The sequence below is a fragment of the Pygocentrus nattereri genome, chromosome 15 (genome assembly GCF_015220715.1).
Source record: "Pygocentrus nattereri isolate fPygNat1 chromosome 15, fPygNat1.pri, whole genome shotgun sequence".
Lineage (NCBI taxonomy): Eukaryota > Metazoa > Chordata > Actinopteri > Characiformes > Serrasalmidae > Pygocentrus > Pygocentrus nattereri.
The window spans coordinates 24,742,079-24,769,997 of NC_051225.1; the positions used below are offsets into that span (position 1 = coordinate 24,742,079).

The window sequence follows — 27,919 nt, forward strand, 5'->3', positions numbered from 1 at the left end:
GAAACAGGCAATATAAGCAAGAAACCCCTCAAACATTGCACAGTTGAAATAAATCAGCATGAAGTGTGGGCAAACATTTATCCCAGAAACTGGTGGACATTAATAGGAAACACCTACCTAAAGCTGTTTCTGGTAAAGGGGTCAGTACCAGTTACAGAAGCCAGGGGTGTTACTTACCTTTTCAACAGACAAAAATGATGCAAAGATGAATTTCCATAGTTTTTTTGTCTATTACATAACATTTGTCTATAAATACCTTTTACGAATAAATACTGAGTTTGGGCACTCCCTGTTCAAATTCCATACACTGTTCATTTGAAAACTTAAGACATCTTTCACAGACAACACACTGTTTGCTTATCTGTTTATATGTATCCTATTGGAAAAAAGAAAACATAAAATGTGGCCTGTGGAAAAACTGATGGCACATTCACATGCCATTTCATAGGGTGCACTTACTTCTTCACATGACTGGATATGCTGCTTAAAATTCCCAATTTGAAACACCTTCCAATGTCCCTACCTGCTTGCATTGCATTTCATCATTAGATGCTATCAGTAGCCACTGCCTACATGCTACCAGTACTGCATCCAGTGTGGTGTAAACAAGCAAACCAAAAATATGAATTATTGTCCATCTATTACGATTGCATGGCCATGTATTGGATATGCATCTGATCTATGACTAAATTGGAAATTGCCTTTAACCTGATTCATGAAAACATCGTCATATCCATTTCATGTAATAAATTCCCGTGTGGGAACGTTTATAAGGTTAAACACTTTGGACGCCTGGTTCCTATCACCATCACTGTGAACAATTCTTTCTCAGTGAGTTTCTTTAAAACGGATCATTTCACATGAAACCACTTTTATCGACTTTGTTTACATCAAAGTGATTGAATTATAAAGAAATTTGGAAAAAATGGTGAAATTCACCTCTAACAGCAATAATATATATCCCATATTCTGCTGACCTGTGAACTGACCCTCCTTTTCTTATTCAACAGGTGACACTGCAGCTCAGGTGCTCAGTAGGCCTCACTTTAGCCATGGGGGGTGGTGGGGGTTCTGACAGTCGTTTACAAAACCATAGCCCCCATCCACTCTTGTAACCTCAGAAGTGATGTAATTGGCCTCATAAAGCCTTCAGGAAGAGAGGGGGTGGCTGGGGAGAAATACGACCTGTGACTCAGACGTCTGCCCTTTGCCATTGAAGTAATGGAGAGATGAGTCTGCGAGCTGCACACCGCCTCATTGATTGTGTATGAACGTCAGCGCCCAGACAATTCTCATACAGTTATTTACAGTGCCCCCCTCAGCTATTAGAGTGAGTTATGGATCGAGACCTGTGTCGATGCAGCCTGGGCATAAATACAGTGAGTCTACAATTCAACATGATGGGTCCTAGCATAAAGGGCTCTTTCCTCCCTTGTCACATTGCTGGAGTTTAATTTGAGTTCCATCAGTTCTTCTCAATCAGGAATCAATCACAGAGATGTTTACATTGTTGCAACTGAATTATGTAGAAATTCTGAAAAAAAAATGCAGAATAGCCCTTTAACTTCAAAGCAGTTTTTTTCTTGATTATATGGAAGATTTTCTTTCAGAAATGTACAGAAAATAAATATCAGTAAAATCTAAATATTAAAATTTAGAAATAAAGTACATATTTATAAATACATACATATATGTGCATGTGTGTATGTATTAGTGTGTATACACACACATGTATATAAATATATATATATATATATATATATATATATATATATATATATATATATATATATATATATATATATATATACATGTATATGTGTACACACTAATACTGTACTTCTAATGTAAGTCAATGGAGCCAGACATATTTCCAAGCCATTCTGGGTCGCTTCTTTTAGTCCATTCATCAATAAATTGACATACAACGTAAAGAACCACAGATATTTTCAAGTGATGTCAAAAACTGAAAAAAAGGAGGTTTTGATCTGACAGCAGTGATATATATGTGGCAGATATATATATATATATATATATATTTATCACACACACACACACACACACACACACATATATATATATATATATATATATATATATATATATATATATATATATATATAACAAGACATTCATGTTGGTGCCTTTATTGAACGTGTCTCTGTAATTTTAAATCGAAGACTTATGTGTGACCACACTCTTTGATTTTTTTTGTTCTGGACTGGCTGTCTTCTGCCTGGAGTATAGTCATTTCAGGAGCCTCTGCCACAAGTTATGTGCTGCCCCTAAGCCCATGCATATATGCATAAAACCCGCTGAAAGTTTTATAAGTGTGCACCATTAATCTCTGTGCCATTTTTAAAAAGCGGGGAATTAAAGTTTCATTTGTATTTTTCTTTCTCCCCCGCCCTCTCTTTGGCTAGCCCTGTCCACCAGCCGCCTACCCTGACAGTTAAATATTTATCAGTGCTGAATCACACATTAGAGCATCTATATGCGTCTGCTCTCTGACACAGTCAAAACACAAGCACTCCGCACACAGCAGCCACAGAGCAGGCAGGCCTGCCGTTTAAGGCGGTCTCTCTGTTCCACAGATAAATCTGGCTGAAGGGGAAGATGTAGGCCTAAAGTAGCCTGTGCAAGATCTGTTTTGCTGTCCATGGACATCCTGAGAATAGGCGGAACCGAATACAGTAGATTCATAAATCATAAATGAATATGATTCAAATCAGTGACATAGCTAAATCCATTGTTTTTTACTTTTACTATATTCAGTTTGCAATGTATTAGGATATCTGTAACACTAAGTAAAATATATGAAAACATAAAAAAGCGATATAATATGGGGACTGTCCTTAGTATGACAATGTTTATTATAATGCAGCATTTTTAAACACAAAATAAAAAAGCAAAAATGATCATTATGAATAACGAATGAGTAATAAATATAACGAGTCATTAATATTATAATACCGAGTACAATGCCATATTTAACCATTTTTATTCCTTTTTCATTTTACTTTAATTGATTTTAAATCTATTTTATTTAAATCTTTTATTTCTGATGATTCTATTCCACTTCAAACTTTTACGCGTTTATTTATGCAACTTCATATATCGGATTAGTTTAATTTATTGTACTAATTTGATTACCTTGCGTTTTAATGCACAGCCTAAAGGTAGATTTAGTACTCAGTAGTTTAGCAGTAGTTTTTTTTTTTCGACTCTTTAAAAACCAAAACTTTGCACGCTTGAGTCTGTGTGCAGGGGCCCCGCCCCCGCCCCGCGCGCCGAATCCTCGGCCTGTGATTGGCCGCCTGCGCGGTCACTCAGCAGGCGGGAGACTCGCGGAGAGCGAGAGCGGAGGGGGGAGCGGACTCGAGTGGGAAGGAAACCGCTGTCGGTCTCCCTCAGAGTGCGGAGCCGCTGAGAGGAAGGCGGCACACGAGACAAACTCGCTGTAGCTGACCGGAACGGCGCGGAGATACGCAGCCACGGCCTGAACTTCGTGAGTGATGCGGTGTCCCCCCTCAGCCCTCCGTAGTGGTTTGGCAGCGAGCCGGAGCCCGCAGGACCGCAGAGAAGCAGGAGGAGGAGGAGGAGGCAACTTTCAAACGACAACTTCTCAGTGAGCTCGCGGAGGAGGATGGTGCTCTCGCTGAGCTGAGCCGAGCTCCCCGTGGACCCTTAAAGAGGACAGAAACGTCTCTTTGGTGCTTTCTCTGTGAGGATATTCTGTAACGGAGAGGACGCTGCAGCCGCACCGGCTAAACCAACTTAGCCCAGCGCGGCGGTGAGTTTGTGGACCCGCTCACTTCACTTCACTCACTCACTCACTCACAGACATGTGGAGGACGGACGGTGTGGTTCGCGAGTGGCTTTTAGCTTTAGGTCCCCGCACGCGTGGCTGAATGGGAGTCAGCTGAGTGGTCAGCTTTAGCCGAGTCTTCTCGAGGCTGAGGAAAGTTTTCGCGAGTGAGCAGTTGAAGCATGGATTTGAAAGACAAACGGCTGCATTCATTCACAGCGACCGACCCACGAGTCAGTAAGAGATGCGCTTAAGGGACGTTTTCTTTATGGAGTGGATTACAGTGGACACTTGCGTGAAGTTGGGAACGGTTTGAATGAGTGTGAACTGCTCCAAAACAGTGCAGCGCAGCGCCCTTTACTAGCTTCCCTCCCCTCGCTGTACAGACTGAGGGCGAAGAATGTGATGGTCGCAGTTAAGACCTTCCTGACTGTCCACCTTAGCACGCGTCCTTCGTAACAACACGGACAGAGCTGTTCGTCTCTTTCTAAAGAGCCGCTTCAGGAACACGCGCTCGCCCAAGCGCACAGAGAAGAGAGGCTGTGGAGTGACACCGAGGCCAACTCTCACGTTTGAACACAATGGACAAAAACTGCATTGCCTACCAAATGGAGTTGACACTTTTGATGCTCGCCCTCCTGTTTTGGGTCACAGTTTGGGCGGACGACAGCAAGATCATATCAGATAGATACGCTGTGTACTGGAACAGCACGAATCCCAGGTAAGCAGGGGGTTGGGCGGTGGGGGGTGGGGGTTCATTGGCCACTCAGTCTAAAGTTTGTTCCCTGGACATCAAGGATTGTTTTGGCTATTAACCATGTAGTGAATTAGTCAGTACTGAGCTCACCTTTGCTCTATGAGTGCAGAATGCCTGTAGGGTTATTTGCTGTTATGCATTTATTTTATTTCTTTACTCTTGTAATGTTATACTTAAAATGGAGTCAGTGGCAAGTCATGATTCACTTCTACTAAGTTGTTTCAGGCTTGACTTACTTTTCAGCAGCTCTGGATCCATTCTGTTCAGGTGAAATTTGGAGGTTTTTGCTCACAGGCTTATAGGCCTCCGCAGTATGATTACTCTGCGTGCAGATTACTCTTGTTATGGTGTGGTTCTCTGACCCATATATTCTGCGGTGCTGTAGGTTTCACGATCATTTTTAGGCCCTGGATCTTGCACCCTTGGTGATATTTTCCTTTGACCTTTCTTGGACTGCCTTGCACCCTGTTGCGCTCATCTATTGGACAGATGTGTGTTCAAAATCATGTATTAAAGCCTAACAGGGATGGGATCTTTTCCCATTTTTAAGGTGGTTATTTAACCATCCACTATTTCTTTTTTACATTTCTCATATGAACCGGTATTTTTGATTTCTACTTTCATGTCAGCATATGGTTCACATTTTCAGATGAAATGCTCAAGTAGTCCCAGCCCCCCCTCCCCACACCATGCTCCAAGTCTTGGGCAAAGTTCCAGTCTGTCATTGGCAGAAGGCAGAGCTTTGTCTGTAGCCTGCAGTGCTTCATAGTTTTGAAAGCTTCATCAAACTTATTTTTCACATTTTGGTCCTGCACTGCATGAACTCTATTTCCGATCGTACCGTTTGGTCCAGTACAATATGTGCTGGACATCCAATAGATCAGTAGTTGCGTTAAGAGGTAGGAAGCACTGGGCACAAGTTTGTGCTGGACTTTGCAATATTCAGAGGTTGTTGCCGTAGAAATATCCAGTAAAGTAGACTCTGTAACCTTGAGATTGTTCATACAATGTTTACTATTTATCTTTTTTAAGTAAAAGGCTATGGCACAAGTGAATAGACCGGTAAAGTGCGATTTTGTATCACGGCCAAAGCTGTGCAAGCCGTTTTTTGTGCTCCAAGTTTTGTAAGGAGAACTTTGTGTAACTTTTGGGTCAAATGCCAAGCTTCTTCAGCAGTTTCATAAATGCTCATTATTCGTAGTCAGTGTTTAACAGCCTACATTTGTGAAAATTTGGCCATAAATTGTACTTTGATAGAACCAAATGACCATTTATTGAACAAAACCCAGGCAAAGCCCCAGTAGTTCCACACTTTTTTTCACCTTTGTGATCACTCCTTCTTCTTAAACTTAATGAAAACTTAGGGAAGTGTGAGTTATTACCTCAGAGACGGCCATACAACTTACTCTAAATCTATACTTGAGTGTAGTTTTCTTTGCTGAGCTTTCAGGTGAAATGCCATCTAAAGCGGGTGAGGATGAGGACAGCTGTGTTGTATTTAGCGTAAGGTTCCAGTTCCGAGTGCATTCATTGACACTGCCAGTTGTACTTACCAATGTACTTATCTATGCTTTGTTTCTTTTATTACAAGTTTATTATGCAGAATTCAGATTTGGACCAGGACAACTTTTGGACAAATTTTTGGAAATAGCCGGGCTCCTGTCCTGATAATGGTCATTAAACCAGCAATGCTGTCGTGCCTAATTGCAGATTTCTTTTTTTGGTGTTTGAAGTCAGCGTGATAAAATCTTGCATTACCTTTGAGTGATTTGGGAACATCCTTAAGGTGAATTGGCTGATCACAGCAGCTCTGCGGCTTGCTGAGACTCGTGAGTTAACTAAGGACGAAAGGGTAGAAAACGAGGCCCATTCTTTTGTATATGAGTTACAGCTGCGAGTACATACATGAGGCAAAGTGATATTGTACTTGCGTGCTTCAGCCTGGTTAAACAGTTTCTGAAAAAGTACTGTACTTTATTTCCACTGGAGTGATTTTTATTTTGCCTTTATTTACTTACTTAATTTCATTTAAGTTTATGTATTTGTTATTGGGGCTAATTGTTTTTGAGTACGTTTCTGACTCTGTTCTGCAAAATCTAATAATAAATTTCCTTAATTGTAAAATTAGTTTTAAAACTTTTTTTAAAATACAGGAACACAAGAATTATACTCTTATTTTTTCCTTAAAATGTGTTTCTGGTGAGTTTAAAACATTGTTAGCGCTTTTCTATTATATGGAGCTTCTTTAAATTGCTTTCTTCCAGCATACATGTAAAATTTTGTGGTGTGAGGTTGATCTCAACCAGCTACATTATAGGCTATCCAGTGCACTTCAGGTGTTTTATATGCGTCGTAAGTATTTTAGCTTTATTTTAATTGCAATATTAAAGGTTTCATTGGGTGTTTATGGGCTTTCTGTTTTTTTTAAATTATTCACGTTTTTTTTCTAAATGTTTGTGAAGTGTTCAATGAATTGTTAAATTAGAGAAGTATATAACTGAAGAAGAACACAGGATGAAAAAGGCAGGTTTGTAAAAATGCAAGGTTGTGAAATAGCTTTTCTTAATCATGGACACTGGTTCAGTTCAACATTTTAGGTCATGGTACCTCAAGTCAAAATTAAAAACCAGTATTTTGGCAGAAACATTGATGTTTGTCTTTTTAACTTGTCTTCTTTTTAACTTAGGCTCACCAGTTTTATTTGGGCTACACAGAAGCAAGGAACTGGGGGTTTGTTGTTGACCTTGACATTATGGCTGTCTTGATTATCATGATATTTTTTGAAGCCCATCATGTACACTGTACGCTGTAGTTAGACAATTCGAGCCAGTGCACAGGGTGGAATTTTTTGTGCCTTCACAGTTTGACACAGTTTGGGTTGCACAGCCCTCTAGGTGGCGTTACGCTATGTTTCGCCTCAACTTACAGTTTTGTCCGCCATTTTCTCAACCTTCTGAGGCTCATGCTTGCCCTTGGAATGGTGTAAGCTGATGTCGAGAAATGGAGTACAGGGTTACATTGGTCTTAACATTGCAGCAGATTAATCTACGTTCCTATAAATGTTGTGAATTTTGACAGAGCAGCACAGTTTTCAATGTAATCACTAGGAAAATATTATGAAGTACGCGGTGCGATGCAAATCAGCGAAATTTTATGCTAGGTTTAAAACAGTGGTGTAAAGAAATGTCCTGAAATGTCCCAATACAGTAACCCCTCTAGACTAAAATATTTCTTATAGTGTAGTTCTTATATATAGTTCTTATACATCCCTGTGTCCAGTGTGATTGTGGACCAGGAATGATTACACTTCTGTTAGAAGGAGCCTTACAATAAGGACCGAGTGGATGTGTAATTCCTCTTTTAATGTTTTCCTAATGGAAATTATCTCTTCCAAAAGTGGCAGTTAATATTTGTTTATCTGGTCAGGGTTGCAGTATTATTTTATTTTTCAGTTTATTAGTTGGGAAACACTTTAGGGTCACTCTGGTGTGTGCATAAATCAGCTATATCCATGCAAGAGCTTGTAATTAATTTATGGCGTCAAGAGGGTGGCAATTTACTGTTTAATTTCTTCTTCATTGTGTGTGAAATCTGCCCCCCCCTGAAATGACACACAAAGCACTAATGAGTGTTCCATCTGTTTGGAACATGACCTCCTATCTTGAAGGTCAGGAAAACAGAGTCAGAGTGTACTTAAAAAAAATGAGCACTCATTTTTTTTAAGTACACTCGCCTTTCTAATCGCTGCCCGTCCCATGACTTATTCCATCGCTGTCACAAGATCCGAGTTTATCTGGGCGGTTTAATCGAATGACCTGAGACATTAAATCACTAAAAGTATAATCATTGTTTTTTCCAATGACTCTTCTCCATTAATGAACAGTTAGCATGGTATAGCAAAGGCACTTAAACTGACATAGCATGAGACACAGCATATTTGTTAGTTTGGGAATCTGATTAAGCAGGAATAGTGGTCAGCAATGTCTACTTGCCAAAGACACTGCATTCTTTATGATGACCATATGGAGTCACATTGGCTGTTCCTTCATTTCTGTGAGATACCAGGCTGTTTCTTTTGGATCACTGTAGGCAATAATGCAGTTGGCCTTTAGGTAAAATAAAGAGTCAGCTTTATGTATTTTACAGTTCAGTCGTGATATTTAAATATTTAACATTTTCTATTTAAAGACCATACGTGTAATATTTTTTATCATATTTGTTGATCGAGTATCTGTATAAGTTGGCAGGGAAAACAAAAACAATGCCAACATCGTCATCTCGATATGCCTAAATCTGATTATTAAAACATAAAAATAAAATGTCAAAGTTCAAAGTTTAGATTGCATTATCAATAACTGTAAAAGCAAAAGCTGCATCACCGATTCAGTCCTTTTTCTCTGGATAAAAAATGGAAAAAGTGCTATCCAATAGCGAATTTTCTGTTAAGCATGCCCCAACATTACATTAAAAGCCTTGCTAACATCTCATTAAAGATTAAAAGTTGGTGCGTGATTTCCGCAAAAGCAATTGCTATGAAAGGGGAATTTGCTAATCAGTAATCTAGGTTCAAAGCTTCATTAAATAAAATGACCCGGAGTGAGCATGAGCCCAGAGCTGGTTTCATATGGCAGGACACACCATTTCATTTCCAATGTTAATCAAGGTTATGCTAATACAAGATGGAATAAATGGTTCACAGTCTTCTCTCTCTGTGTGTCTGTGTGTCTGTCTGTCTGTCTGTCTGTCTCTCTCTCTGTCCGATGACTGAACAGTCACAAATGATTGCGAATCTCAGCTTTTTGTGTTTCTGCTGTAATATTATCTGTTGGCCTATTATCGGGCCCGTATCCTGCGCCCCTCTCCTGCAACTGAAAGACGTGGTATGCAAGGTCATTCAACTAGAACGTGCACGGCTTCCAAAGCAACCAAAAAAACTACAAACATTTATTGGTGGGGAAAAGCTGAGTAGCATTGAAAATTTACTGAATGGTGTTTATTTAAAATGTATCTAAATTCTGGGAACTGAACACCGAAGTGCGATTTGACTGAGTCAGACTGAGGTGTGCTATTTTTAAAAGTTGGTATAGTCACTGTGAGTATCATCCATTAAGATGGTCAAGGGTTAGATTGTGCCTCTTATCATACCTGATTCTGTTTTTTTTTTTTTAAAAAGCTGTTAGTCTTTGCTTTTTAGATGTTTAATTTAATAAATAATCTTCATTCTTCAGATATCCCACACAGAAAATACTGTCCCATAAAAGAAATTAGTAATCATGTCTGATGTTTTAGACTATACTTAATACTTTATACTTAATAATTTTGCATAAGAAAAAAGTGTTGAAAGCCCCCCCCCCCCCCTCCAGAGCCCTACACCCATTGCTCACATGGCCCAGCAAATACAGTCACCATTAAGTAAAATGGAACAGCTTTTTTTTTTTTTACTATATATCTTAAATTGTAACCTGAACACGACGTGTATTTTGTGTTACCGTGAATAAATACAATACATTTTCGGGATGTTCGCTGATAAAGTAAAGCTTCTGGACAATTTATGATTCCTGCCTTTTTATTGTTCATTAATTTAAACCAAGCAACTTATTTTTAACCTTAAATTTTTAATCAAACGCGGGGCACATTTTGCTTTATCGTCAAAATGTACTTTCAAAATATTAGCGGATGAAACTAATGGCTAATGTGTAATTTATCTTTATGACCACCCCTCTTTGTATTTTACACTAAATACCCATTCGTAAGACGTATCTGTGGTGTTTATTTTATTCTGTTTTTATACCTAGCAACAGCCCCTATCTCTACGTCATCGTGCCTTCTGCACTTCTCATAAATTTTAATGCATGACCCACATTCATTTTCACATTGGCAATCACGTGCATCAAGAGAACTCCAGACTTGGTTTGAGCGAGGTGCTCAGAGAACACTGACACCAAGAAGAGCAAAAAAAAAAAGAAAAAAAAAAGGATGAGCTTAGATCTATGGACTATTTACAAACCAGTTTCAGGCTAGGCTTTGCACATGTAGGTCTTATTTTGCATTTTATTGGGAAGTTACAGAGTCCCAGCTTATTTAGCCCTGGACATTCTCCCTTGTATTCCTATTTATGCTCCAGCTTCCAAGGAGCCTCACAGGGTTGAGACTTTTCTCAATGCCTGCCTATTCAGTGTGCAGTATTTATGGTGGAAAAAGTGGCACAGAGCCCTCTCTTAGCTGCATTATGTGTTTTAAGTGAAGTGAGAGTCTGTCTTAAAAGGATCCAAACTGCCGTTTGTCCTCTTGGGATCATTGTGAATTGTGGAAACCAGCATTTTAAAGCAAGGTTTCATACATATTAACCTTTTTTTTTTGGCCTGTGAGAGACTTGCATACATATTATCATAGAAAGTGCACAATATGAGGTCCAAACATTAGAACAGTGCATTTTGTTTCTGCATTATCTATCAGTTTTGTACGGTTGACCCATGAAAACTCGAGACTTGTGGCCGACTGTAATTTTTGTTTTTTAGAGGTTTTCCATGTACTTTAACAAATAAAATTGGCTGTACATTTTATACAGTCTGAGCTGTATTGCAGCCAGTAGTGTTTCACCCATTTCTGAAGCCACGGTGGACGAATTCATTTGTTTGGAACTTGATCACATTGTTGATACTGTTTTGAAAACTGCATTAATAATCTATTATAATCTATTATATTACCCAGATCTTTGTCAAAATTCATCTATTTAGCTGTAGCTAGCACATTAGATAGCACATCAACATAATTCCCTGCTATATTAGCTAGCTCACCAGCTAAAAGCACAGGGATCTCACTGTTGTTAATTTGTTTTAATGAAGAATGGCAGATGCTACTCTCCTAATGCGTAGAAATGACCTGATTTGTTTTGTTTTAAATTTACAAGTCTGCCTGCAAGACGTGTTGCTTAATGATGTCACTTAAAATCTCATGCTTGAATTCTGTACTAGTAATTACTTGGATTGGGATTGATTCTTACAGTGCATATTATTTTTAGTAGCTACTGGTTGTTGTGGCTACTGGTTGTGTCTTTACATAATTTCCATAATATTCATGTATTTCAAACTGGATGCCAGATTAGCCAGATTCTTTAACATAGCAAATAATATATATTTACATTACATATAGTAATTTGAAATAGTAAGTTTAGCTTTAAAATGATTTCCATTTTTTATCGTTCTCTCTGCTAAAAGCGACTCACAGAGTTATAGAATTTGAACTGCCCTGATACAAGAAACAATCGTTGTTCCTGATGTTAAAAATGTTCCTAATTAGAAACTTTTGTCAGAACAATTGCAAGTCAGACTTATTTTCTTATGATATCTATAACATCATCTAACTGTATTGCTCGGAAATAACAATAACAAATTCAGCAATTAATACATATAATCATATCGCTGTAAGAATTTCAAATACCATCTTAAATTTCTCGCACAGGCTTAAATAGTTTTCCACCTAGTTATGATTTACGGATTTCAGTCGAACGAGTTTTCTTCGCAGTGCAAATTGAATGGAGTAGTTTTGTTTCATAAAGTAACCTCTGTGTTTCTAATGCCCTCTGTTTTTGTCTCAGTGTTGACCGACTAAAGCCACTGAGCACATGGTTCTGTCTTCAAGCGAGAGGGCAGGCAGTCGCCATACAACAGAGCGCAGCGAGCTTTGACCTTCAAATAACTTGAGATTTGGGAAGGGGAAGAATTGAAAAGGGGAGGAAAAAAGGAAAGCCTGTGAAAAGTGTAGCATTGCAGCCCAAGTCATCTGGGACTTTTCTCTCCTGAATTGCAGACATGTCAAACCTGTCATTCTCTCAAAGACAGAGGAAGGGCTTTTATCTGGGGGTTTGATGGCGGATGGGGGGCTCTGGGGTTAGGAACAGTCTGAACAGAAGTGGCCAACCCGTACTCTAAATACCTACTGCAAATTCAGTCGTGGACTTACTGGGACAGTTTTGATATACAGAAGTGCTGGATCACCACAGCACTGCAAGGTCCATGCGGTTCTCAGTTAGACAAATTCAGCTTTTCTCTGGTGGTTTCAAACATAAACATGACTGTGTATGGCTTATAGTTGCACTTCTCAGCATATTGCAGGCATTCCCGCTGAATTTATCACTGGTTCTTAGTAGTTGTGGTACGTTGGCCTATTTTTCAGCATGAAGTGTGTGTCTGATATTCTTAAAAACTTTGTGTTGATATTTCTGGCTGTTTAATTATGGATTGGATGTCCAATATTTTCTTATTAGATGAAACGTTTATATTTTAAAAATAAATTCCACTGAAGTTTTAAGTTGTAGTTTGACAGTAGTAGTATTACTGATTAGTGAGTCTATTGGTTTTGTTAATGTGTTACAATTTGTTCAGCGAACAGGTATCAAAACGTCACTATTTTGATGTCATTGACTCGACCTTAACATACATAATACATAAGGCATCCATATGCCTTTCTTTATGCCTTTTATTCAATAGTCTTTGCTTTGTTACATTGTTTCCTGTCCATATTTTGTTGATCTTAACATACTATATGTGGTTAGCACATATGCCTGTGCGTTGTTAAAGAAAGACATTTGAAAATTGATTTTATTGGAGCGTATTGTCGGTGCCCAGCCATGTTTGGCTTGCTAGTCCCTGTTTTTGGCCAGGTGGCTGGGGAAATAGTACTCTATAAAATTTATGAGAATATAAGTCAGATTTAAGGACTTCCTATGTGGGCCAAATGTCTCACACTTGAAATATATGGTGTTCTCCACATATGAGCCATTGGCTCACACCAATAGGAGACTTGCACCATAAAACAAATGTTCAATGATAAGGTTTGTGGAAGTTTTTGAAGTTTAATGATTTGCGGGTATGGAAATTCTTTCTAACATAGCACATATAACATAACATATTTTTTGTTCTATAAAGCAGAACTGCTACAAAAAAGATACAGAAGATTTTTATCAGCTTGAATGTTGTTCTGTCAAAAGGCTTTTGGGGCAAGAAGTAGCCTGAAAGAAAACGTGACAGCACTACCACCAGGCTGTGATGTGGGAGAGTTTGGGCCATTTCAGAACTTTCACTCAGAGACAGAACGTGGTGTTCTCTTTGATTCCTTGATAGGAACTGGAATCTACTCTAATATCGCAAGCACAAAGGCCATCAGGCCACAGCTTGAAACAAGTGACATTGTAGAGTTCATCTGTCATGGAAGTTCAGAGAGTGAGAGTGAAAGTGCACGTGAGAGAGGTTGATCAAGAGAAGAGAAATTTTAGATGATTTTTGTTCAAGTGATTTTCTTCTCAGTTTAGTTGCGCATATAGTACTTTGCATGGCAGGTCAGAGAGTACTCTTCATTTGTATTTCATTTTCAGTCAAAACAGCCATTATATACAACTTTTCTGGAGATATTTCTGATTAGATATGAAATAATCCATTTGCACAAGAAGAGTTTTTAAAACTTAAGTTAATGAAGTCATTACAATAATATATGGAGAAAATGGGACTTCTAACAGTCATGCAAGATTCAGACCACCAAAACTGTCACCATCAGATACACAATACTTAAAGAGGAGAGATAATCAAGCTCATTCAGATCTGAAAAAAATCCCCCAAAAAGTTTTTTTGTCCATTCTGAGAAGACAGCTCAATGCTATGGGTCTGAAAGGGTATTAATGAGAAATGTAAATACACCAAAAAGAACAAAATATACCAATAAAAGACACAGCTGGTGTTCTCAGAGCAGTGGGCCTAATAGTCCAGAGCTCAGCATCACTGAATGTGTTTGGAGTTAGTGGATTAGTGGAATTGTGAGAAGCAAAAATGCAACCAACTTCTAAGACTGAACTTTGGAGGTGTGGAACAGCATCCCTGCAGATTTCTTTAAAAAACTGAAATTGAATCTCCTGAAAAGTACGAAAGCTGTAATAATGGCAAAGAGTGGACACACTAAATACTGACAAACTTGATGTTCTGTTTAGTTTTTGGGGCTTTTGCGTAATTTTCAGTTAAATATTTTTTCAACTTTTTCCTAGTAGAAATGTAATAAAAGAACAGTTGTCTCTGACTTTTGCACAACTGTAGTTTTTGGTTTCCATGCCAGATGTCAGTTCTTCAAGTGTATGAGGCAGGAAAGACTTTCACATTTACTGTTCAGCTACTGAACGTTTTCCTCATTGGTGGGTCACACCATTATAAATAAAAAAAAACTGCACTTGACATGACAAGAGCTTGGTATTCAACCATGATTTTACCGATGTGTGTTAAATTAACCAAATTAACTCACAAGTCTGAGTGAGATCTGAGAGTGAGGAGCAGCAATTAAGCTGTGCACCTGTCTCTTTGCTGATATGCGGACCTGTAACCTGAAATTTTGACCGGAAGTGATATTTTAACCCATCTTCAAGCTTTATGAGAGATTTCTAAGGATGAAAGCTGTACCAGGAGCAAATAGCAAACTACTTTTGACAAAATCAATGAACTTGCCATATTGATAATTACTGTTCTAGTTTATCTTTGTCTTAGGTCTTTGCTTTAGGGCAAGTAAACATCTTTTGACTTCGTTTGATTTGAGAATTTAGCCATTTTCACTCTCCAAATTAGGCTAATACATTCATAGGTCTAAGCTGTTACATTCATAGCATGTATAAAGGGCTGTTACAAATCTAAGATGTTTGCGAAATCTCATTGGAAACTTCTGAATAAAGGCACCTTTTGTTTGAGGCACTGGTTGTGGTTAGCAGATATTATGCTGTGCTGTTATAGCTGTATTGTGAAGGTTTGTGATGTACTGTAAATGAAATTCGTTGTTAAAACAAACAGCATTTGTTATTGCTTTCAATTATGTACTGCTACAAGCAAATGCATTGCCAGCGCAGGAATGCAACACTGCCGCGCACAGCTGTGCTCCATTCAGAATTTGCAGTCGCATGCAGCGGCCAAAGAAAAATGAAACCTGCCGCTGGCAGTGGCAGAAGTGCTTAAACCAATTTTTATATGACAGTGCATTGTTTTCATTAGGTTTTTGTCACTGTTATATTGTGTGTATAAGGTATCATGAAACACACGCGTGGCTGATCATCTCCCAGAATTATTGTTAAAAAATACTATACATACACCGAACATGTAAATGCACATTTTCCATTCTCTGTACATTTGTTTTCAACAAGTGCAGTTGTGTGATTAGGACTTTATTAACAGTCAGGTAATATATATCAGAAGAATTAATGCCTGACTGAATGCTTTACATTTCATAATGGGCCAAAGAATTATTTGTAGAATAATATTTCTTTAGAAATGTATAAGAACATTATTAATAGTTCCTTAAACCAACACTAAATATTGTTTGGATTGTGAAGTCTCTTGCCCAGTTTAAATCTCCAGTCTTCTCTGGACTTAGCTTCTCTGAAATTACAGAGAAAGGCCATGGGGTTGTTTAATTTTGCCATTCATGTAGACCATAAGAGGGATAATGCAAACTGCGAATTTCCGGAGAGGCCACATGGGATGCAGGCTTCAGGAAGACTTTGCCTGTGGAGTTACCCAAAATTCATAGCAAAATGCATGAGATGAAAAGCGAAAGGATTTCAAAAAATGAAAGAAATAAAAATATTTTAGATAAACAAATAATGGATGTCTTCCAAAGTAATTAAAAACAATTCAGTTCAGTGTGCAAACATGCAGACTTTGATATCAGTATTGACCATGGAAATCACTCAAGCCTAAGTGCTCTCTCATTAGTGCTTTTTCACGCTCGATGGTTTGACCCATCAGTACAACCAAGACTCCCTGTGAATGTCTTAAAACCAAATTTCTGGAAAGTTCCTAAAAATAAACATATTATTACGCTATGCCATTAGGGAAACATAGACACTCAAATACAAATTCATTGTTAACCTGCTTCAGCCACAGTCAGGGATCTTCTGTCTTTGGTATTCTTAATTTACTGGTAATACAGCACTGGTCTGCCTCAGGGTGGCACCATAGCAAATTTGTTCACCTAGGTGGTCCTTCATAACACAGCACCTGTAACTATGCCCTGAATGCCTTTGAAAAACTTAACAGTATTCCATAGCATATTTGTAAATCTGAAAACTTGCCCAGTTTCCCAAAAGTTCGGTTGAACAAATGAATTGTTATTCATTCCTCAAACCGAAGACGTAAAAAGGACATGTGTACAATCTCAATGAATGTGTTGAAGACCACAGTACCAAATTGGAAAGGAGCATTTTCAGAAGAGGAATCGTTAGACGAAACAGCGCCACTATGGCAAGTGAGTTAGCTGCCCACCAATGCTGGATAAACCAGCTAACATGGAACCTCCTCAACACCAGGTAGTATTTCGCACACTGAATACAACAGCAAAGAAGTCTGAGTTTCATGTCTGTTGTTACCCCCTGTGCAAAAGTACAACACCATATCTCAGTAAAACCAAGCCAAACTAATTTTTTTGGCATTCTGTGGCTAGATGCTGCTTCTCCAGTAAAAAACTGCCATATAGCTCTACATTGCTACTAAATCTGCTCCACAAGTGGGATCTGAGTTGAGTGCATCTTCACACCTGGAAAAGAGATTAATAATTTTATTTTGGCCTTAAAATTAGTGTGTAGCGCATTAAAAACTAAGCAATATGATGCAAGCATTAGCCTGCCATTTACATCCTCTCATTCAGGCTGGGCACAACATGAGTTTGTAATGGACTCTAACAAGTGAAAATCAGTCCTTCCAGATACCACAGGAGAGCACTGGTCTGCACACACGTACTGCATTACACCACAATATAGTTAGGCCTACTGTTTTTATGCCCAGTCACTAATGATTCCTGCTGAACATGTCTTAAGGAAAATGTGAAGCCTCCAGCAGAAGCATCCTATCTGCCCAGGCTGTTTACTTACACCTCTTGGGCTGGAGGACTAACTGTGATATTTCACCAGGAGATTTGGCGTAGGGTAATCCAGGTAAATGTGTGAATGGCACTACTGCTCCAGCTCCCTCCATGATGATAAAATGTAGTCTCACCTCTGGGTGCTGGTGGAGCCAGCTGAACATCAGGATATGGGGAGATTACAGAGCCTGTGTAGTGAGTTTAAACAGGATTAGCCATTCCAGCTCAGGTGCTACACTAATAGGATTAGGGACTCCCTTTTCTTGTTCATCCTGCTGTTAAGCCGAATTACGGGCCCAAAACAAAGGTATGTTTTGGGTCCATGCAAGGACGTTGGGAAAGTGCCAAGCACTTAACTGGCATCATCGCATTTTTCGATGGCATCTTTGATGAGGTACTGAACATTGATACTCTCTGTTGCTTTACCTGGGGCACTGAGTTGTATATGGTATGATTGAAAAAATGATTGATCCATTTTTCTTTTCAGTTTTATTTAATGCATGCCACACATGACCACATTCTGCTTGGGTCATCCACTCATTGTAGTTTAATATCACACCTTCCATCACTTTTTACTCTTTTATGTTTATAACGTAATTTCTGAATATTGTTCTTGGGTGTATTTAATATGTATATAATGTGATCTAAGGTGAAAATTCTAAGATTTTTTTATTCAGTTTCTCATAAGAAAACTCATAAACAGTAATATAAGTCTCACCAGCACTTGTGGTTTATCGTTACTCTGATTAAACAAATCTATAATAAGCTCTTACTGAGTATCTGGGTTGCAGTCTGAGTGAGCTCCTGAACTCACAAAAAAAGTGGTGCATTCAATGTGAAAGGAAGCATTGTGCCTATTTCATATACAAATAGACAATACAGAAGCACAGAGAAAGCTCCAGTTCTACGACACTGAATTTGATAAAATGATGTTACTGTTGGCATCGAGTACGTAGCGTACACAGCACAACTCCTCTGGTGACATTGATTTGTTAGGGCCTGGCGGCATCGTGTAGCTGAATTGCCAAATAATTCTTTCTCAATTTGTGAATTGACTCTGCAACAGCATTGTCAAGGCAAAAATCCAGAGCACATATCCAGCCTGATAGGTTTCTGAGTTTGTTCTCACATTATGTACTTAAGGCACTCGATACCATGCATTACACAATCTTTAAGAATCAACCTTTAAACATCTAACCCACATCACAGTCCTTCTCGCTTGTGCAGGACTATTGCTAAAAATAGTAAGAGTTCTGAGTCTGTGTGTGTATGAGTAGTGATGTGTAGACCTGGATGTCACCACGTCTTCATGTAATGACTGTAATATATGAACCCAAAACAAACAACCGTGTTCTTTCTCCACATTTTACTTGCTAACTCTGCACATTTTACTTTCTAGGTGAAAGGGGTCAATGACTAGTTGGAGCACTCTGGTCTTTTGGGGGGCTAAAGAGAAAACCCCAGGGGAATATGCCTTTAATCCCAGGATTTTGTCTTAAAAGCCCAGGCTCTTCTAGAAGGCTTTGAGGTTGCTTGAAGAAACCCTCTCTAATGGAGTGGAGAGAGATGATCGGGATAAGGAGGGGTTGCATGTTTTGTCTCAGAGAAATATAAACAAGGCCAAAATCAATCAATTGCTCTGCATGAGCTACAACAGAGATAACTTTATCAGCCCCCAGAAACAAACCAGTAATGTCAAGTTGAAATGTCATGACACAATTCCGTGGATGAGAATGGGAGTTGAACCGAGCATGTTTAAGTGGATCAGGTATCAGCTATTTTAAGCCCGGTCTGCTTCAGATCCTTTGCATCTTTTTCACACTGTATTTATGGCGCTTTTCTAGAGATGCCATAAATATACATTATTCACAACAGGCGGCAGTGAAGAGAGTTTTTAGAAATTAATTAAAAGTGAGGAAATATTTTTTCGAGAACGAGAATGTTCTACTTTACAGCCAGCCTTACAGCTTCTGGCATGTTGGTATTGGCACATTGAAAACTCGGGTTCTTCAAGGGTTGTTTACTAAAGGAAATGGTTCTATATAGAACCATAAACACTCAAAGAACCATTTGCATGATTAAAGGTCCTTTGCATCTTGAAAGTGTTCTTTAGATTCATGGAGAATATGCTAGAACCTTTTTGAAAAGGGCTCTATATAGGCTTTGTTATTGAAGTGATATAAGCTGGGAATAATAGCAGGACCCTTTTTGGGGCTTTCATCAAGCAAAGGGTTCCTTGAGTGTTCATGGTTCTATGTAGAATCATTTCCTTTAGTAAAGAACCCTAGAATGACCATCTTTTCAAGTGTGTCAGGGAAAGGAGTGGGCTACTGCATAGGTATTAGAGCCCATTTGTCACACAAGGCCCACAGACCCTTGACACAATCCTATTTGGCCCACAAAATTCAAGTGTGTTTACTTTTCTATTAATATTACAACATTTCACCAGGACCTGCACTACAGTTCCCAGCATGCACTGCAATGTAATGTGTACTCACACCCCCCTCCCCAACAGCAATCTATGGCACAGTGCCCCTAAAAAACAATTCACTATTCTAGTTCAAGTCAATGCGCAGTTTTAAAAAACGTACTGTACACTGGGGACATTTCAAGAGGTTTAACAGTTATTTTTGAATCGTTGAAGTATTCATTGCCTGTGTTTGCGGTTGTAATTTTGGCATAGTTTGAATCAACAATGGCCAGTTGTAGTCATGGCAAAATGTTAAGTAAAAATAAAATAAAAACACAGCTGGCCCATGGACTTGTTGAGATTTATTAATGTGTTTGAGTTTGTAGGAGTTTAACACCACTGTATTAGAGAAATATGAAATCACAGTCTGTTCAGAACACTAATGTATTTTAAGAGTGAGAAAGAAAAACAAAAACAAAAGATATCAGTTCAGAGTGTGTAATTGATTTTACTGCATTAACTGACTGGCAGTCGGGTGGAAGGTCAGTCAGATTGAATCATGAGCTGATATTGATGTTAATATGTAACAGTAATTTTCCTTAAAAATAGGCCAAAATCAAAACATAAAATGTCACTTTATGCAAACGGCGTTAATCGGCGGTCTAAAGCATGTTACCAAAATGATGTGCCTGGATTGTCTTGAAAACAAAAAAACACAGTCAGTACTCAAAATTTAAGTACTCAGAACTGATCAGGGGCAAGTAAACTGGAGTGCGACCTCCCTAAAGTCAAATAATGATATGTTAAAGTCATGATTCAGAATTTCACACGACATTAATTCTTTTCATTGCTTAAACCCACTGCTTGTAGTAGTCACTTTGCCATGTATTTACATTAAACATTCCTTTTTTGCCTGTTGTTTCTGAGTTGAGAACCACACTAACAAACTGGTTGAATGTGGTGCAGCTGATCACACTTCTAGTAGTCAACTCTGGTTGTTATAGATGCATGGGCACACAGCTAAGCTTACTGACATGAATAACAGGAGTAAGCTTCATTTGGCACTATTATTTCCTCTTATGAAATTGTTAATATGGGTATTGCTCTACATTCATTAAAGGCGATTGTGTGAATATAGGGTTTTTGTAGCAGACTGTAACACCGTAACATTGTCAGCTCCAGACTGTGCAGTTGCACTGGGCCACAGCGTGCAATCAGACAGAAACACAAAATAGTGGTACGAGGTGGTCTTGCTCTTTTCATTAACGACAAATGATGCAGCCAAGTCCACGTAACTGTTAAAGCACAAGTTTGCAATCTGAATGTAGAGTCCCTGGCTGTTGGACTGCAGGCATATTATATGCCATGGAAGTTTCAAGACTCCATTGGTTTGGTTGTGCATCCCCTCTTAAACCTGTGACCTTAAACTTGTGTTTGTCATTTGTTCTATTTCTGTGTGTCTCTTGGCCTTGTATTCTTTCTTCACCTCTGTTTTCACCTCTGAGAGAAATAGTCCAGAAATAGTCCAGTCACACACAGTCTCTATTGGCATGGCATTTGTGAGTCCCATCCAGCATCCACAATTGTTCATAAAGTGAACCGCATGGCACGCTATTACAGGCATCCCTGGAAAATAGTCTCTATGTCTTGTATGCTGTTTAATAGTCATACAACTCTTTTTCCAAAAGCTTTTGGCCACGGTCAAGGTAACTACTCGCTCACCAGGTGTCCAAGCACTTAGTGCTTTTGAAAAGCCACTGTCTGGTGCCTCAGCATTTACTCAGGCCAGGGAAGAATTTCATGGGTCATTATCATCGTTCATAACCACACCTCAAGCGAAGGACTTTTCAAGATGTGTTCTTTATGGCTTCTCTGTGACAGACCATCTCAAGCAAGAGTAGTGTGGGGCCCACACCCATCACTGGGCATAAGAGGTGCTTTTGAGCATAACCTTCCTGCATGGAGATAGACTGGAAGACAGCCATGCTGAAACAGAAGACTGTTAAAATGGAAAGATGTGGTGAGTTCCCTGAAAAAGTACAGGGGCTGAAATAGTATGACTAGTCACTATGGGCTCATGTTAAGAATAGCAAGCTTGCAGGAGAGTATCATGTGGTTATCAACATCTTTGTGACCCCTACATAATCTTGGATCTCTCTTCAGGACTCAACCACAGACCTAAGGGTGGTGCTCAGGATGTGGATTTTTCTTACACTCACCAAAGAGCCTCAGGATCATACTGACCCAATGTACAGTTAAAAGTCGGCAGCGGCCAGGGCCGTTGTAATCTGTCTGTTGAACGGGCAGTTGGGGAATCCTCGGAAGCATCAGTCCGCTGAACCCTTTGTTATAAAGCTCACTCCATACATAGGGATTAAACTGGCCAAGATAGACTCCACTGGAAGAGTCTTTTCTGCCACATTAGCTTCAACAAAAAGGATTTCTGTGGTCCAGGAACAGCATCCCCCACCTCCCCGCCTGCTTCTCCATCCTTGTCGGAGTTCAGTAGTTGCAATTAACTGCAGTTCCCATAGAAAGTGAATTTGTTGGTCCAGTCAGTGTGAGGATACCTCGGGCCCATGCCCACACCCTTCAGAGTTGTAATTAAAACGAGACAACTCTCGGGTATGGAGAGACCGAGGGGGGCTAAAGAGGCTGTGTTCAAGTTCTTTTTCAAGGAAACCAAAGACTTGTTAGTTGAACCAGTCTGCATGGCTGATCAGCTTGAACAGACTTGAGGGTATGGATGGTCTTTGTGTTTAGATGTGGGCGGGTGGAGCAGTGGGTAACCAATAAAGTTCAGTGAGCACTCAGATCACTTCAAAAGCCTAGTCTATCAGGCTTGCCTTTATCTAATGTGGCAGTTGAAGAAGAATAGACTCTCAGTCTATTATATGGATTATGTGTCAAAGGAGCCCAGATTGCCTTGAAACGTAGATGCAGGTAGCATTCAGCTGCAACGATATATTAGCTCATTGACAAAACACAACTTGTAGGAAACCATGGACTTAAGACAGGGACGTATTTCTTTCATCCCTATATCTAAAGTATCCGTCACTCAAAATTTGCATTGAGTTGGCAAGAGATACGGGATTCAAGTACTAAAACAGAGCACACCCATAAATCATTTTTGTTGGTTGCTGTACCACATGTTACTCTTTAAGAATTCATCCCCAGCTTTGTCTATGGTCAGTTTCACATTGTAGGACATTGTTAAACAGCGCAAGCCCCTCCAGTGCCAGGGAGGGTTGAGCTGGCACAGAGCGCTGGGCTTGTTAATGCTGCCCTTAATCTCTGCCTCTCTGGGGGGCATCGTGCCTGCTCTCTCCTGTCGTTTGGTGGAAGTGCTTTCCCAGCACTCGGCTAAGCACCACTCAGTCTGCTTAGACAGGAAAGATGGAAAGCATTAGAACAGCCTCAGGCCCTCACCTTGGCTTAAATCAGTATCCCGGCTTGATTTGGAGCACAGCTATAAAACCCCCATGTCAGTGTTGGAGTTACTCATTCACAAAAAAGTTTTGTGTGATTAGTAAGAATGCACAATAATAGCAGACTTGTATTTTGGCATCGGACAGATGTTTAGATTTAACAGGTGTTTAAGACTACAGGTGGGCAATATGGCAAAATTACAATATCACAATACACAGTTTTCACGATACACAATGTCATGATATTTCCTTTTTTTTCAAGTTTTATAAGTTGCAACAGATACATAACAACCAGAAGTGCCACATATAAACATTATTATGAAAAACTATGAGTAACAAATTATATTTACTCAACATTTCACTTACTCAATTGGACAAAATCCAATGAGATGGCACTAATTATGCTCTTTTTAATAAAACATGCAGTTCAATGTTCTTTAAGTGCTGACGATATCCACATCATACTCAGAAAGCATACTGTGACATATTGTGATGTAATTTATCATGATTATGATAAACAATGTGTAATTGCCCAAGCCAATTTCAAGCCGATAATTAATAACATATTTTGCATGCTAGAAGAGCAGGAAACTGAGGTAACCCTGGGCTACTTTGATACGATGTGTTTTATTCATTTTTTGCGTTATTGTAATCCAATGCAAAGATATGTTACATTTCCCAGTGAATCTAGTCCTAATTTTTATATTTTACAAATGTTTATGAATTGACATCAGCTAATATGTACATGAAAAATATTGGATGTATGCACTGGCACACAATTCCTATATTATTGCATCCATAACGTTTAAAGCTGTGGCAGTAGCCATTTGTTTAATGATATTTGCCTAGGTTTTCACAGTTCATGCATTTTGTGCCATGTTAGCTAAGGCTCTGTAACTTCCACAGGAAGCCCTACAAAACTTTGCTACGCTGTGAATGTAATAATCAGCCTCTATGGCTTCCCAGTTCCTGAGGGAAGCAAACCTTAGATTTGCAGCTTTCCTCTTTTGTGCCAGAAATAAATATTGAAAATTTGGTGATGAATGTAGAAGACTCACAATATGTTTTGAAAACCTTTATAATAACACCTTTTCTGAAGTACTGCTATGACCTGCCCTCAGCTTTTGGCCGCATGGTGCAGCCAGACGTATGAAATGAATGTCCTGATTATTAGTTATTATAACAAAGCCTGGGAATTGGACGACCTCCTCTCTGTGTTGGCTGCACTGTTATAACTGTACTCAAGTACGGGATTTCTCTTTAATGAAAAACAAACAAAACTTGTTTTATTGCCTTTCCCTGCTCCATGTTTTGATGTGCATTGTTTAACTTCTATCGAGTAACATATAATATGCTTACGAAAAGAAAAAAAAAAGTAATGCCCTCAGACCATTCATTATAAATGACTTCAGATTACTGTGTGGCCTTTTTTCATAAATTATTGAAACCCAAAGAATTGCAATTGTTCATATATTTCCCTTCCCACAGGGAACGAGACCTAGTTACACATACAGTAGGTTTGAGCTATCCGGATCAGAGTTGAAGGAAAGTGAATGGATTATTCGAGATGCATTTATGTAATGGGCCTTTTAGAGATATGGTCTGTGATCAAAAAGAGCTTAAAGGCTGCATCTTGCCACATGCTCCTGCACTCTTGCACGTTAACTCCATTTGGCTTTCAAAGCCAGAACCACATCTGAGTGATTAATGAGTATTGATCACAGCAAGCACGGCTATGTTGTACAGTGTATCATTCAAACATGGCCTTCCCCCCATCCATCATGCTGTTTGTGGAGGTGGGAGGTACGTGTCATGGGGGGTGTGAAGAGGGAATCTGTAACATGATGCTAGTGCCCAAAGCATTCCATCAGTGCGGCTCTCAGTCTTGGCTAGGATTCAGTCAAGAGCACGGCGGTGTGAATTCCCATCCTGGTAACCCGAAACCGGGACAGATTTCACCAACGTGCATTACACAGGTAGCCGGCAGCCCTGCGCCGGGCCTCTGTTGTTCCTTGTGTTTCTCTGTTGCTCACAGTGGCGCCCAGAGGGAGTCTTTATTAGGAGCATTTTCTCTGGGTAAAACCTTAACAGATTGCTTATTGATCGGCGCTGGAGTCGAACGGGAGGAAAAAAGAGAAGGAAAAGGAGGAGAAAAAATTCTGCCACTTCTTCTTCTCTCTGCAGCAGGCCCAGCTTTACTGTGCCTTGCACACCAGTACGATAGCCGACCCCTGCTACTCCTCGTCCCATCCTGTTGCAGGAGCAGGCGTAGCAGTGGCATTCTCATATATCACTGTAGTGGGATGTGTGGGGGTATGTGCACACATATGCATAATGCATGCGTGGGCAAGTTTGTTTTGATTATTAGGGTCTAATTCTAAATCTGTGCTTGATGTTATTTCCTGCTTCTCTGAATCTGGGTGTCTTGAAGTTGAATCATGGCTTCAAGTGAAGGTTTCTGTACAAAATATTAATTAGTTAGGTGCGCTCCTTCACTATTGCTTCATGAACCAGAAATCAAAGTTGTGATATATTTTAGACAAATGATATGCAAAGCAACTGTTTATCAAGTGAGCAGAGTAAATGCTGTAAAATCATTCTCAAAATATTATCCTGTATATTATTGTTTCATTTAAATGAATGTTTAGTTGACTCTTTTGCATCATCCCAAGCGTATTTTCTGCAAGGTTTCTTGGATCAGAGTTTTTCACGTACTGAGGTTTTAAGGAATTGGGTCTCTTAGTCATCTTATTACATTTTATATTATTTTGTCTTATTCACATATTTTGTTGCTGTCTCTTTTTTTTTTAATGCTGGCTGTCCTTTACGTTGTGTAGACATTTGACGAATGACCCAAAAGATATATTATTTATAATGTTGTCTTATTGATTCGTTGAAAGTTAGGATTGTTTAGCTTCTCCTGTATTTATTTTTTCAGAGATCCAAAATTTTGCTCTGGTGGCAGCGACTATTATGATTTATAATTGCAAACGAACAAAAATATTAAACTTCAAACAATTCTGCAAATGGAAGTTTGGATCATGCTGCCCAGAAGTCTCTGTATGAATTTACATTCATCGCTATGATCAGCCATTTTGGACAATACTAGGACAGGTACATACAAATCAAGACTGATCTTGGATCAGATTCCTCCATGTTTATCTCTAATATTGTCAATAGTAGTAATTCTAGATCAGCACTCCTATCCCTGAGGTTGTTTGTGCATACACACCCTATTGCTTGAACTGGGTGCTCACAGTTTTGTTCGTTTTTGTTGTTCATAGTAAGTCTCAAGGTGCTTTAAGCCACATCAGCATGTCTGAGTGATGTTAATCGAGACCTGGATGCGGATTGAGCAGGTTGAGAGAAGTTCAGGTCATGTATTTTTACAGCAAGGAATAGGTTTTGTGGGTGATTATTGAGTTCTGGTATTAATTAGCAATGTTAGTTTTGTATCTCCATTTCTACACTACAGAAGCAAAATTTGGGCTCCAGATTCAGCCAGTTGACCACATCTGGGGGAAACAGAAAATTAGTTAAATTAGATTTTCTATTTCTCTAAATAGGCTTTGTGGTATTTATTCTATCACTTTTCATAGTCTGCAGTTTAGCTTGTTCGAACAGATTTAGCTGTTTGTCATTTTGTGTCAAAGACTGTTCACTTTGTTGACTTGCTACTTAGAAATGTAAAAATTGGTATAAAAAGCTTTCTTTATAGCAGAAGGTATAACTAAAAGTTCTATTGTTCTATGTTCTGTTAATTCCATTTATTTATTTGTTTATTTATCTTTTTGTTTTGAAAAAGGAGGGGCTGGGTATTATTTGACTTTTAGTCGAAAGTCATACTTTTCGGCCAGTCAAGCTAATGCTTAGTTGGGTACAACCCTGCTGGGCACTAACCAGCTTCAGGATATTTCATACACGACAGCTGTTCAAGTAACACAAAGTTGCTTTTCTTAAATATACTGTAAGGTAATAGCAGTTAGGCTTCCAGAAGGCACAGTTATACAATTTATAGTTCATTAACTGCAACATAATTGGGCATAACGGATGACATGGTACAACAAGGGCATCTTGGAGGACCACAGTGTTTTCCCTGCTCTGACACACCTGATACGTGTCATGAAGGACCTCACAATTAGCTGTTGTGCTAAATCGTGTGTAATAGAACATGAAAAACACAAAACTTTGCATTGCTGTGGCCATACAGGACTTAGACTGAATCACACTTGTGCTGCATGATTTCTCTTGTATGTATTTATACTTCATATAAAACTAACACTCCTTCATGTATTCTATGCACATTCAAAAGGTTTACCTGCTACCACGTCAACTCTAAGCACACCCAATGCTGCTTATTTAAGCTGCTAGCTACATTCATGTGCAATCACAGAGAGAAGAAAGGTTACAGATGTATCATCACAAGTAAATGCTGGTACAATTGTCTCTTTATAAAATAAATGTATAGTTTACTCCTAGTGTTTATGTATTTGTGTATGTATAAATTATGTATACATTTGTGTATGTATAAATTATATATATATATATATATATATATATATATATATATATATATATATATATATATATATATGTAATTGTATTTTTTTGGCTCAGACCCACCTAGTCCTTCT

The 27,919-nt window shown here is 38.9% G+C and overlaps 1 protein-coding gene across 1 annotated transcript in view; it reads left to right on the forward strand.

Moving 5' to 3' along the window:
- Positions 1-3,372: 3,372 nt before the first annotated feature.
- Positions 3,373-27,919, forward strand: part of LOC108437279 (ephrin-A2) — a 120,804-nt gene continuing 96,257 nt past the window's right edge. The window contains exon 1 of the mRNA XM_017714274.2: positions 3,373-4,529. Coding sequence (XP_017569763.1) covers positions 4,390-4,529 — 140 coding nt within the window. The 5' untranslated portion in view covers positions 3,373-4,389. The remainder of the gene's footprint in view (positions 4,530-27,919) is intronic.